Below are 13,927 nucleotides of genomic sequence, written 5' to 3' on the forward strand. Positions count from 1 at the left end.
AACAACTTAAGGGATTATGACAACATTTCTAGTCTAATTTCAACTTTCCTTACCCCTCCTCCTCCCCTCTTTCCTTCCTACCTCTCTCCCTCCTTTCCCCCCTCTCCTCCCCTTCCCTCGTCTTCCCCCTGCCTCCTACCCTTCCTCTTCCTCCCTCCTACCCTTCCTCCCCCCTCTCTCCTCCCTCCCCTCCTCCCTCACGTGTAGTACTTGCCCCCCATAACCTACCCTAACCTACCATAACCTAACGTACCCTACCATAACCTACCATAATCTACCATAACCCTCCTTAACCTACTATAAACCACCCTAACTCACCATAACCTACCATAACCTAACCTACCCCTTCACCTGCAGTACGTGGCGCCAACAGCGGCTCCTCAACCACCCAGACGCTCGGGAATGACCTGCTCTAACTGCCAGACCACCAACACTACACTATGGCGACGGAACAACAATGGTGAACCTGTCTGTAACGCTTGTGGCCTGTACTTCAAATTGCACGGGGTGAGTTATAGTGTGTTACTGTAACGCTTGTGGCCTGTAGTACTGTAACGCTTGTGGCCTGTAGTACTGTGAAGCTTGTGGCCTGTAGCACCGTAACGCTTGTGGCCTGTAGTACTGTAACGCTTGTGGCCTGTAGTACTGTGACGCTTGTGGCCTGTAGTACTGTAACGCTTGTGGCCTGTAGTACTGTGAAGCCAGGCCTGTAGTACCGTAAGGCTTGTGGCCTGTAGCATTGTGAAGCCAGGCCCGTAGCGTACCGTAACGCTTTCAGGCTTGTAGCACTGCGTAGTTTGTGGCCTGTAGTACCCTCCGTAACGCTTGTGGCCTGTAGTACCGTAACGCTTGTGGCCTGTAGTACCGTGAAGCTTGTGGCCTGTAGTACTGTAACGCCAGGCCTGTAGTACTGTGACGCTTGTGGCCTGTAGTACTGTAACGCTTGTGGCCTGTAGTACTGTGAAGCTTGTGGCCTGTAGTACCGTAACGCTTGTGGCCTGTAGTACTGTGACGCTTGTGGCCTGTAGTACTGTGACGCTTGTGGCCTGTAGTACTGTAACGCTTGTGGCCTGTAGTACTGTAACGCTTGTGGCCTGTAGTACTGTAATGCTTGTGGCCTGTAGTACTGTAACGCTTGTGGCTTGTAGTACCGTAACGCTTAGACCTGTAGTACTGTAACGCCAGACCTGTAGTACTGTAACGCTTGTGGCTGGTCTACTGTAAACGCTTTGTGGCCTGTAGCACTGTAACGCTTGTGGCCCGTAGTACTGTAACGCTTGTGGCCTGTAGTACTGTAACGCTTGTGGCCTGTAGTACTGTAACGCTTGTGACCTGTAGTACTGTAACGCTTGTGGCCTGTAGTACTGTAACGCTTGTGGCCTGTAGTTCTGTAACGCTTGTGGCCTGTAGTACTGTAACGCTTGTGGCCTGTATTTCAAGCTACACCATGACCTATTTTGCAGTCTCGATCTCATTCGCGTTACACCATGATACAATCCATCCTTGTATCATGTTAAAGGTCTCTCATATCCTCCACGTATCCTCTGCTGTTGATGTGGCCCTGATATTGACCTTGGTTGACCTTTGTTGGTTTAATGACTATATTGACCTTAGTTGACCTTTGTTGGTTTAATGACTATAGTGACCTTGTTTGACCTTTGTTGGTTTAATGACTATAGTGACCTTAGTTGACCTTTGTTGGTTTAATGACTATAGTGACCTTGGTTGACCTTTGATGGTTTAATCTATGCTAACCTAATGCCCCCACCCGTAGTGCATCTGGTAAGAGTGAAACAAACACCATTTCCTCTGTCACTTGCCTGTCAATAGCTCAAGGCTCCTGGGTGACATATACCTCCCCGTCTCCTGTATCTACTGTCTACGGACCCAACCCACAGCGACGGAAAATCACTCTTATGGACTCTATCACCCCTTGAGATAGAGGTGATAGTAGCTTGTCGTCGAGGGATGTAAACATAGGCTCGCGCGCTAGGTGGCAGGCGGTATGTGAAACGAGTCAACTATCCATCATGGCCGCCAGTGTTGACACATATTTCAGTAATTTAGCGGCGTGTTATCAGGTCGTCAATATTCACTAGACAGTGCGGGTACTTCTGTGGCACGTGTGGTGGGTATGTTGCCGTATGTAGGAAGGGTGGTGGGCTGTGGGAAGGGTGGTGGGCTGTGGGAAGGGTAGTGTGGTGTGTGGGAATCAGCTGAGTTATGACGTCAATGATCAGCTGCCTCGTGCACACCACCTTAGAAGTACTTCCTGCGTATTAGGAAGGGGATGAGACGGAGGAGGAAGAAGAGGAGTAAGAGAAGGAAGAGGAGGTGGAGGAGGAGGAAGAGAAAGGAGTGGAGGTAAAAAGTCTAGTTTGTTTATCGTTCAGGTGTAGCATATATAGATAAGAGAGAGAGAGAGAGAGAGAGAGAGAGAGAGAGAGAGAGAGAGTCAAATATCTGCAGAAACAGGGATAAAAAACTAACACACGCACACACACACTCACACACACACACACACACACACACACACACACACACACCCTAATTACAAGTCCATCTATATTCGCCGAGAGTTGGACTTGGAGGTGTCCGGCCGATAAAGCCCCACATATGGTGTTGGCCAAGTGGACTTTTACACCTAGGTTGGGCTCGTTTCCCCAGGTGCTTTACACACCCTATTAGCGACTCCGTTATCTTAATTAGGAGTCGTATCTCACCTAAACACTTTATTTAATACGCACACTGCAAGAATATTTACTTAGGAAGGTCAATAAAACCTCAATCGATATCTGTATCGCTAGAGCAGAGGTAGAGCAGCGCGATACAAAGCGGTTGGTCGTGTTTCTTGACTGTTGACAGCTGGTGTGTGGCCCTGGGCTATGTTTATGTTGACTCGTGACGTAGTTCAATGTTTATGTTGACTCGTGACGTAGTTCAATGTTTATGTTGACTCGTGACGTAGTTCAATGTTTATGTTGACTCGTGACGTAGTTCAATGTTTATGTTGACTCGTGACGTAATTCAATGTTTATGTTGACTCGTGACGTAATTCAATGTTTATGTTGACTCGTGACGTAGTTCAATGTTTATGTTTACACAGTGACGTCATTTGTGTGTTCCTACGCGAATACTCTAACTTCAGATGTTTAGAAATAAGGTTTTTATTGTGTGTATGTGTGTGTGTGTGTGTGTGTGTTGTTTATTAAAGTGGGGGTCTATTATGTACATTTTCAACGGTTTCGTGTCCTATGTAAGAGCGAGGTATATATATTGTTTTATTTTTTATTCTATGACGGTCACCAAGTTCTGACGCGGACTTAAAACTGGGCGGGGTTAGGGAGGGGGTGAAGCGTCACTTTGCCTCATGTACGATAATATCATCTAATCTTTAATTACAATCTAAAACCACTTAACATGATGAAAAAAAAACACAAGCATGATATATTTTTGAAGACTTAACAGCGTGAGATATATAGAAACACAATCAATACGTTTGAAGTGTTAGAAAGAAGAGTTAGAAGGTGAAGGCTGGTAACTCACTCGTCTGTCAAACAAAAGAACTAATTTTAGCATAAACCACGCCCCCTTTCCCCCCCCCCACTCATCCCCCCACAGCTACCCCTCCCCTCTCTCTTTCCCCCTCCCCCCTATCCTTCCCCCTACCCTTCCCTGTCCTTACGTATATTTAACTTAAGGTTAGGTCATATACATGGCATCGTTTTAACAATAAGAGGCAGTTCAATCCATCGTTAATATTAAGCCTTTAACCGATTTATGACGTCACGTGACAATCCTCTATACGAATCCGGTAAATTTCCCTCAAGAACGGCTTTCAATGTAAACAAACCTATGACGTCATCAGCTTAGGATTGGGTGACGTCAGAGTTGCGTCATGTCCTGTCGTCAGGTGTTAATCTCTGGCATCAATGACTCTTATGACCTCCCCTGATTACTTCTAGGTCATTACAGGTCCTCAGGTCATTACAAGTCCCCAGGTCATTACAGGTCCCTAGGTCATTACAGGTATATGACCAGGTTAACGAGTAGTTACCTGATGTAGTACCTCTCTGCACAGGCTATTAGCTAATTAATGTATGTTTACTGACCTGGTGATTAACGAATTTACCTGGTGCTGTTTCAGAGTGAGAGAGAGAGAGAGAGAGAGAGAGAGAGAGAGAGAGAGAGAGAGAGAGAGAGAGAGAGAGTAATAAAACACACACACACACACACACACACACACACACACACACCACTTTGTCTCACATAAGCGCCACTTTCCCACACACACACACACATCCTCCCCTTCCCCCCTTCCCCCCCTTCCCCCCTCCCCCCCTCTACCTGAGAGGTCTTAAGTGAACGCAATGGAGACATCAGAGTACAATTAGGGTCTTGAGGGAAGCAATTAGGATATGAGGGAGATTAGGGGTATGATCATGACCAGAGACACTCATAGATAAGGGAGAGGAGCTTAGTGGAGGGAGGGAGGAGAGGAGAGAGAGAGAGAGAGAGGGTGTGGAGAGAGAGAGAGAGAGGGAGGAGGAGGGTGTGGGAGAGAGAGGGTGTGGGAAGCAGGAGGGGTGATGGGATCTAGAAGGAAGAGAGAGAGAGGGAGGGGAAGTGGGAAGGACATCAGGAGAGACCTTGACCTGCCCACAGTGTTAGTAAACATCAGCCTCTACTGTGATGTTGACGCCCTCCCTTCCCTCCCTCCTCCTTCTTCACTTTACCTCCTCACTCCTCCCCTCCCCTCCCCCCCTCCCTCCCTCCCTCCCTCCCTCCTCCCTCGTTCCTCACTACTCACCATCCCTACTCCCTCCCTCTCTCTCTCTCTCTCCTTCTTTCGTCCTTTCTCCTTCCTTCCTCCTTTCCTCCCTATCCTCACCCCCACCCATCCACTACCATACACCCCCTCCAACCACTACCCACAACTACCACCCACACCGTTTCATCCACACCCCACCCACCACCAGCATTCCCCACTGACTCCCACATCCACATTCCCACATCCACTCCCATATCCACACTCCCACACCCACCTACTCCTAGATGATAAAGTCGTCTTAACCACAGTTCAAACACATGGGTAACCAGGGCGATGATATCATGACTGGCTATCACACACACACACACACACACACACACACACACACCCAAAGAAACATTACAATATTCTGTACGGCTTCCTATCTCACCTAACCAAATCAGTAATTAATCTATTACTAACTACCCAATTCGACTATTTAATGATGTAATTAACTAAACGCCTTATTAGTCTAACATATTTTTCAATTGTGGTCTCAAAGTTTGTGTGTTTGTTTGTTTGTGTGAGCTTTAAATAAGGTTGTTTGTTTATGTATGATATCGTGTTTGTTGGTGGAGGAAGCATACTTATCTTGATTATGTATGTATGTATGTATGTATGTATGTATGTATGTATGTATGTATGTATGTATGTATGTATGTGTGTATGTATGTGTGTATGTATGTATGTATGTGTGTATGTATGTGTGTATGTATGTATGTATGTGTGTATGTATGTATGTATGTATGTATGTATGTATGTATGTATGTATGTATGTATGTGTGTATGTATGTATGTATGTATGTGTGTATGTATGTGTGTGTGTATGTATGTATGTATGTATGTATGTATGTATGTATCAGTGGCGTGTCGTGAGAAAAATGCTAGGGTAAGCAAATGACGCTGGTAAGATCTCTGATGAAGCTGGAGTAAGAATATTAATATCATTTTATTATTCATTTAACATAATTATGAAATAGGAAGTAATTAACAAAATATTATTTTAACTTACCATTTTAAACATAGTTCAATGGAATTCTTCTTGGCTTACGAGCAAAATGATCAATTTAGGAATATGCCTGCCATTTTCCACAATAACTTTCTTACTTGTAAAGTCACGAGATCTAAAAGAATTCTTTAGTAGATCACATACAGTGCATGCACATGCTGAACTTTGCTCCTCCTGCGACTGCATTTTCAGTTTGGGGGTATATTAATCCAAATAAATGCGTCGCACTCACACATCATGACTTCTGAAAGTCAACTGAATTTCTTACGTTGAGTGTTGACATAGACCGTAGCCTCATACAGTGATACCATCTCTTTCAAAACAAAATCTATCAATTCGAAAAAAGTTTATAGCCATTATTAATTTATTATATTATTCCAAAATGACAATGACATTATTCAAGTACTATGATAATGAGTCCAATAGTCTACGAAACTGTGAAACATAAAAAAGGTCAGATAATTATTATTTACGGATACGAATTTATCATTGAAAAAAAAATTAATGAACTGGTAATGCTGCGGTGCTGCTGGCAGCGAGTATAGGGGGTGGGGGAGGGGGACCAGGGAGGACGCTGTGCTTACGTTGTCCAAATTTTTAGCACAATTAATTATACTGACTGATAATAACAAATATTATTGAGGGGACATTCCAGCATCAGAATGCTTTCCACAGCTTATTAAATTGATCTGAACCTTATTTACATGGGTTTGGAAAAAGGGGAGTAACATAAGTTAAATTATTTGTGCTCATCTTACGTCTGGCAATGGCATACCATTGACGCTGTGAGCCAGGGTACTGCAGTGGAATATTGCGTACTTGAGGGATAGATTTTCAAGCGGAAAATGCCCGTCTTGCAAGTTTCACAAATTAACTGGGACAAAAAAAATGCACAATGCTATACACGATTGAATTAAATAATATGTTAATTAAATAAGATATTTTTATTTGGAAGGGAATCAGTGTTATAGGGTAAGCAATGCTTACCTTGCTTCTTATGAATACACGCCACTGGTATGTATGTATGTATGTATGTATGTCTATGGTCTATGGAGGTGTGGTAGGTGAGGGTCAGTAATTACAGGTGTCAACAGGTGTCACTGGGCCCGGACATAACACCTATGTTTCTCTCAGGACTCGACAATCTCTTTCCTCCCTCCCTACACCTACATCCCCTCCTCTCTCCTTCTTCCTCCGTCTCCTCTTTTAGTTCTATTTCTCTTATTTATTCCTTCTCTCTCTCTCCTCTCTCTCTTTCTCTATCCTCTATTTCTTTCTCTTATTTCTTCTGTGGTTATGTAGTTACTGTTCTTATATCTCTTTCTCTCCCTGCCTTCCTTCTTTCTCTCTCTCTCTCTCCCCTCTATCTCTCTTTCTTCCTCCTCTCTCACCTGTATCTCTCTCGTTTTCTCCTTCTCTCGATGTATCTCTGTATCTCGGCGGCCCCCAGAGAGACGACAGCCAACCACCCACCAACGCACCACGAGAGACGACAACCTAACACCCGGCCAAATAAAGGGTGGGAGATGTCGCCTTCCTCCTCTTCGTTCATTCCACTGGCGTTGTCGCGCGATAAAAACGTAGAGTCGAGTGTGGTAATAGTGACCAATAACAGACCCATATATTGTGTAGGTCTGTCGGCTTGTCCCCCTGGTGGTGGGCGGGCGAGTTATCGTAGAGTGATCTTTCTCGGCTGTGGTGGGCGGGGCGGTGCAGGGCTCTCACACTCACACGTATACACAAAGCGCTGAGATGTGTTCGTTTTAGCTTGAAACAAAATTTTCATCCCTTTCATTCGTCTTATTTACTCGATTTTTAAGTCTTGTTATCCCAATCGAACGTTAAATATAAGTAGATTATTGTATATTCTTGTAATTTAAATAAATAAGAGGTGAGTTGACAAGGGAGAAGTGGATTAAACACACAAAGGAAATGCTCAAGACGATCGGTAAGCAAGATACTGTACAGCCGTCTGACTTGACCACCCGGACAGTCTGCCTCACTCTATCCGCCCGAATTTTTCAGTCCTTACTCAGTCTTCCTCTATAAACTATTAAGCCATTATTAAAATAAAAAACCCACCCGTATTATTCTTCATTAAATTATACATCTTTATTGATTGAGATGAAATTTCTGATATAAAACGGTTGTGTTATGGCATTTAGTAAATATCGAGGAAATTCAATCTTAGACATCGGAAGATAAGCGACCAGCACAAAGGTAAACAAACGTGGGTTGTGGGCATGAGCGGCGTGATCGTCCTACCATCATCGTTAACCACCCATTTAGCGGTCATTAGACAGTCGTTACCGAGCTGATGGATTGTTACTGCTCGTTTGTCTTTAATGTATCGCAGGAGGCGGTGCTCAGATCGTCCCTCCAGATAATAATTCTTCAGCGTCGCCTACAGATGGTTCCTCCCCCTCCCCCCCCCTCCCTCCTCCTCCCCCGCCGCCACTCTCCTGATGGGCCATCTCATCATGATGGCTTAATTACCCTGACCGACAACTGCTCGTTATGATCTGATTAGTCCAGCTCTGATTGGTCCATCTCTAGGTCATCAAAAGTTTAAAGGACAAATTTTTCCCCCTAAAAAGAATATGAAAACAATTATTTAACAGCCTATCACACAACAAGTACACTTAAGACACAACTATGAACAACTCAACCTGTATATAACAAAAACAAACAAGCATATCATACCTAATTAACTTTAAGACCCAAATTAGAGACTCCCAAAATGGCTACTATAACGAACTGAGACTCATACGGTATTAGCTGTCCACGATGAGATACACAAACTAGCAGACGTGAATAACCTAGGCTGTGATTGGCTAAGAGGAGAAGGCAGGCAACTATTTCCGGTAGTTAGAGTGAAATTAGTCTATTGATGTTAAAAAAAAAAAGGATAATGACTCGTCTCGTATTTTATTTTTATAGGAATTTTTTTGTGAAGTGTGATAAAAATATTAATGTATTTCAAGTAGTTTTTAATCTATGAAATTATTTAAAACTTTGATCTCATTTTGTGGGTTATTTTATATCGGTTTTAATTTGTGTGTTAAAACTATGCAATAACGGGGTTTGTATTTTATTGGTTTTATCAGTGTTTTTAATTAAGGACAATATTTAAAATTTTATGTCTATATTAAATTGGTTTTAATAGCTTCTTAATTACTGCAGCGGGTTTAATACTTTGTGACTATGTTAATATTTTAAGAATATTTTTTTTCAGTGAGTATCTAATAAAATGCCTGATTTTTTATGCCTTTGATATATATTCAATTAATTTTTAGCATTTTAAAATTATATACCCAAAATTTTAATGCATTCTAAATATTATAAGTAGGTTTTTAAAATAATACCCAAATTATTTAATACCTTGAGTCTTATTTTTATTAGTTTTAACACATTTTTAGAAGTATAAAATTTCCTTTAATAGTTTTTTTTGTGATTTTTTGGGGTTTAAATATTTGTTTTAATAAAGTGACAAAGTTTTATTACGTCAATGTTACTTTATTACTTGTGTCTATCCATCTTTATTATATTTTATTTTATTATTTATCTTATCATTTTATTCTTTATTTATCTATATCATAATCCTTCATAAATAAGATTAATAATTATTCAGTTATAATTATACATATACAAATAATTACTATATCACAAATTATTTCTCGTTATATTTATCAATTTATCTCTTCATTTCATACAAGATTTTGTTTAATCTCTAATGACCGGAAATATTTAGTGAGCGAAACGTATGAGAAAGTATCGGTCAACACCACCACCAACCTTAGATCATCCTGTAAAAAAAAAAAATAATACTATGTTGTTTTCATATACGTCAAGATCATCCTATGAAAAAAAATAAGGGTTTATTTACTAACACGATCAGCTGATGAGTTAAACCCCGATTACAATCATCCACCTCATGACTCTCTCTACCTTAATTTACCTCTCTCTCACTTCTCTCTCTCTCTCTCTCTCTCTCTACAGGTGAGTCGTCCCCTCACTATGAAGAAGGAAGGACCAATCCAGACCCGGAAGAGGAAACCCAAAAGCACTTCCTCTGGGTCTTCTTCCTCTCAGTCCCATCAGGCAGCCCCCAGCCGCTACCACACCAGCGCCAGGTCAGTCCCAGCTCCACTATACACCAGGTCTCTTATGTCAGTTCCAGGTTCTTTATCAGGTCTTTTGTCAGTCTGAGGGCCCCCAAGGTCAGTTCCAGCTCACTACAGAGTTCGCCAGGTCACTAGCAAGTCGTCCAGGTCACTAGCAGGTCGTCCAGGTCACTAGCAGATCGCCCAGGTCACAGGTTACAGAAAAAGTTTAAGACTGTGTTAGATTAGGCCAGGAAGAGGGAAGCCGGACCCTAGTTTAAGTAGGAATATATAGCAAGGGTGTGCAATATAACCAAGCTTCAATATTACCATAGGTGTAATATAACCAAGCTTCAATATTACCATAGGTGTAATATAACCAAGCTTCAATATTACCATAGGTGCAATATAACCAAGCTTCAATATTACCATAGGTGCAATATAACCAAGCTTCAATATTACCATAGGTGCAATATAACCAAGCTTCAATATTACCATAGGTGTAATATAACCAAGCTTCAATATTACCATAGGTGCAATATAACCAAGCTTCAATATTGAGATGACACTGTACTAATGGTTGATTTAACAATGTTGGGATTTGAGTTTAAGAAGAATGTGAAGTGATTATTATTATTATTATATTATTACTATATTACATATTATTATTATTAAGTATTATTATTATTATTATTATTATTATTATTATTATTATTATTATTATTATTATTATTATTATTACTATTATTATTATTATTATTATTATTATTATTATTATTATTGTTATTATTATTATTATTATTATTATTATTATTATTATTATTATTATTATTATTATTATTATTATTATTATTATTGCAGCGTGAGTATGGGTGGCGCCTCTTCGCTAAAGCCACATCCATCTTATGGTAAGTGTCTGTCTGTCTGTCTCCCATTTTCCATTTGTTTTGATATGGCGATATTGTAAGCCTTTGATATAATATACTTGTATGTATTGATTTGAGAACCTAACCTAACCTAACCTCTCTCTCTCTCTCTCTCTCTCCTCCTCTACTAAATCCTTCAGTCTTCTTTCTCTCACTATCTCTCAACTTATAACCTACACCATCCCCCCCCTCCTCTTCTCACCACCACAGTATCAACAGTGATCACAAATTACGCTGACCACCAGGCCGCCGATCACTACGGCGGCGGTGGCGTTGGCGGGTCAACGGCGGCGGTGGCGACAATCCATGATCAAGATGGAGCCACACATCTCCTGACCTCAGCGACCCATCCTGGCCTTTCACACGTCCCAGCCCAGTTGGTGACCTATCCTGCCTCCCCTTCCTCTACCCCTCACCATGTGTTGCCTAACTCTCAACACCTCTCTCACCAAGTTATGAAACAGTAAGTGAATGTCTGTCTTGTCTGTCTATCTGTCTATCTGTCTCTATGCCTTTCTGTCTCTCTCTGTCTCTCTGTTTGTTAAAGGACATATTTAGTGAGTCACCTAGCAACTAGCAACCAATCACCTTCCATGAATTATAACCTAGCAACCAACAACCAATCATCTTCCATGAATTATCGCCTAGTAACCAGCAACCAATCACCTTCCATGAATTATCGCCTAGTAACCAACAACCAATCACCTTCCATGAATTATAACCGTTGCTAAGGAAGCCATAAGGACCTCAGCTAATGCTTTTTTTTTTTTGCTTTCCAGGATCCCCGTACTGGAGCCTCTTGAAGATTCCAGCATCAAGTACGAGCATTCCAGCTAAGATACACAGCTAAAACCCACAGCTTAAGTCATACACAGCATCTTAAAAGAAGGACAAGACGAACTACAGCAAAGACTGAAGCTAAACACCACAGCTAAGGAGATACAGGACTCAGCTAATATCCGAATATCACAGCTAAGAAAGAGACTCCAGATGTTCCGTAAATTCTCAGTCCAAGGACTCAGTGAGAAACATCAGCTAAAAAAGAAAAAAAAATGTCCCCAACAGCTAAATTTTACACTGTAAAGTAAATAGCTGCTGCCTGATCGAGGAGTGGAAGCTAACCAATAGTTTGTACGCAATGGATACCGCCTTAAGACCGACCCCTTACAGGAAGCTATTGATGTTTTGAAAGCTAACACGTCTTTCAATATCAGCCATGCCCTATTGATGATTATGAAAGCTAACTTATCTCTCAACGTCAGCTATGGTGTGTGGTACGTATCAAGATTAGAAGGTTAGTATAAGATTAGCCAATTCGGGACCTTTGATATGTTAACTCTGAATGTTTCACCCCGTCTTCCCTTGACCGGGGGGACTGAATCCGCGGCTCATGAGTATTGCCATATGATATCCTGTAAATCTGGGATATCTTTTCTTTTTTTACAATAATAACAGAATGTAAGTTAGACAGTTTATGATAGGTCAGTAACCATGTCATCGTAGTGATTATTGAAAGAAATAGGTGGATTATTATTACGCATTGTAACTTGATATTTAAAGCTTGAATATATATAGAGAAAAATTCCTAAATGTTGCCATATATTGTTATGTAATGCAGTTATTTTAGGCTATCTATTACAATAATTATACCACGTGATGGATTTTTATAAGACTTGTGAGGTGTTTGTGTTACGATAATACGGAACTGAGGCGCGTGATTGGTTGGTTGGGCTCCAGTCCAATTGGGTCCTTAGTGTTAATGGGCCCTTAAGTTTTAATGGGTATTAGTTCTAATGGGTCCCAGTTTTAGTAGGTACCAGTTGTAATAGGCCCCTAGTTCTATAAGGCCCAGTCCTAGTTAGCCACAGACTTAATAGGCCCCAGTCAAACTTGGTCCCAATGCTCAATGTCCCAATCGTAATAGTCAGTTTCAATTAAGTTTGGTTGAGGTCTCTATATAGTCTTGGGTGTCTAATATAGAACAAGGGCCCATTAGGACTGAGAACCTACTTCGCCCAGGGTCCGTTTGGTCTAGGGGCCCATTTGACATGTATACGACATTCATTAAACCGGTGAACAATTGTAAAAGTGTAAAAAAAAATAAGAAAAAAGTAAATGGATAGAAATATAAAGTACAAAATGTTTTTTTTTCGGGGTAATGTTTCAAAATAATCTGGGATTTTTTTTTTTTGTACATTATTTTGACTTTTGTTGTTTGTTTATGTAAGGTAATAAAGATTTACAACGTGTATGGGTGATTGATGTTACCAGGGGGAAAAATCTAGTGATATTTTAGGGGAATATTTTTAAAATTTACAAAAAATATGTTGGGGAAATTTTGCGATTTTTTGAGAATTATATAAATTTTAAGGAAATTTTTTTAACGAATCTTAGGAAATTCTAACTGAGGCAAAGTAGAATTTTATTATTACATAGAGAAAATTTTAAACGATCTAGGAATATTCAGGGAAAATTTAGTGTTAAAAATTTTGGGATATGTTACAATATATAATTTTAAATAGAATTAATACAATCGTAGAGATTTCACAGAATTTTAAAGAAATCTATAAAATATTAGGAATAATTGATAAAACTTTAGGGAAATTTGATGTAATTTCAAGAAAAATTCATAGATATTAAGAGAAAAAAATAATGTATCCTAGAGGTTGTAAATGCTGGTTGTGAAAACGTAAATGAACCTTTGTAAATAGCTGTAAATACTCCATGGTTGTACTTGATAGTTGTAAACCCGGTTAGTAAAGACAATTGTGTATAATAGTGCCATGCTAGTAATAATAGTAATAATAACAATAATATTAATAATAAACAGTTTCTACTGCAAATTGCCATTATTTCAAAACCTTTTTAGCATTTTAGTTTAAGGCAAATGGGGATGAATTAATGGAAATATATAATACACAGGAAAAATTGGATTGCATTAACTAATTATAGGTGAAATAGGGAATGTACATTGTAATGGGTTAATGAAGACCATACCCAATTATAAAGAAATTGGTTATGACTTTTTTTTAAGGAAATGATTCCAATTTTAAAGTGTTTCACAATTTATGGACCGAAA

The 13,927-nt window shown here is 40.3% G+C and overlaps 1 protein-coding gene across 10 annotated transcripts in view; it reads left to right on the top strand.

Annotated features, from left to right (window-relative positions):
* The window catches only part of LOC121853588 (GATA-binding factor 5-B-like), a 40,212-nt gene extending 26,521 nt beyond the window's left edge, over positions 1 to 13,691 (top strand). For all 10 annotated transcript variants that reach the window (XM_042347820.1, XM_042347819.1, XM_042347822.1 and 7 more), the window contains 5 exons: positions 358 to 507; positions 9,819 to 9,952; positions 10,784 to 10,830; positions 11,059 to 11,311; positions 11,628 to 13,691. In XM_042347820.1, coding sequence (XP_042203754.1) covers positions 358 to 507; positions 9,819 to 9,952; positions 10,784 to 10,830; positions 11,059 to 11,311; positions 11,628 to 11,685 — 642 coding nt within the window. In that variant the 3' untranslated portion in view covers positions 11,686 to 13,691. The remainder of the gene's footprint in view (positions 1 to 357; positions 508 to 9,818; positions 9,953 to 10,783; positions 10,831 to 11,058; positions 11,312 to 11,627) is intronic.
* Positions 13,692 to 13,927: the final 236 nt, after the last annotated feature.

This window comes from Homarus americanus, unplaced genomic scaffold, assembly GCF_018991925.1.
Source record: "Homarus americanus isolate GMGI-L3 unplaced genomic scaffold, GMGI_Hamer_2.0 scaffold4896, whole genome shotgun sequence".
Lineage (NCBI taxonomy): Eukaryota > Metazoa > Arthropoda > Malacostraca > Decapoda > Nephropidae > Homarus > Homarus americanus.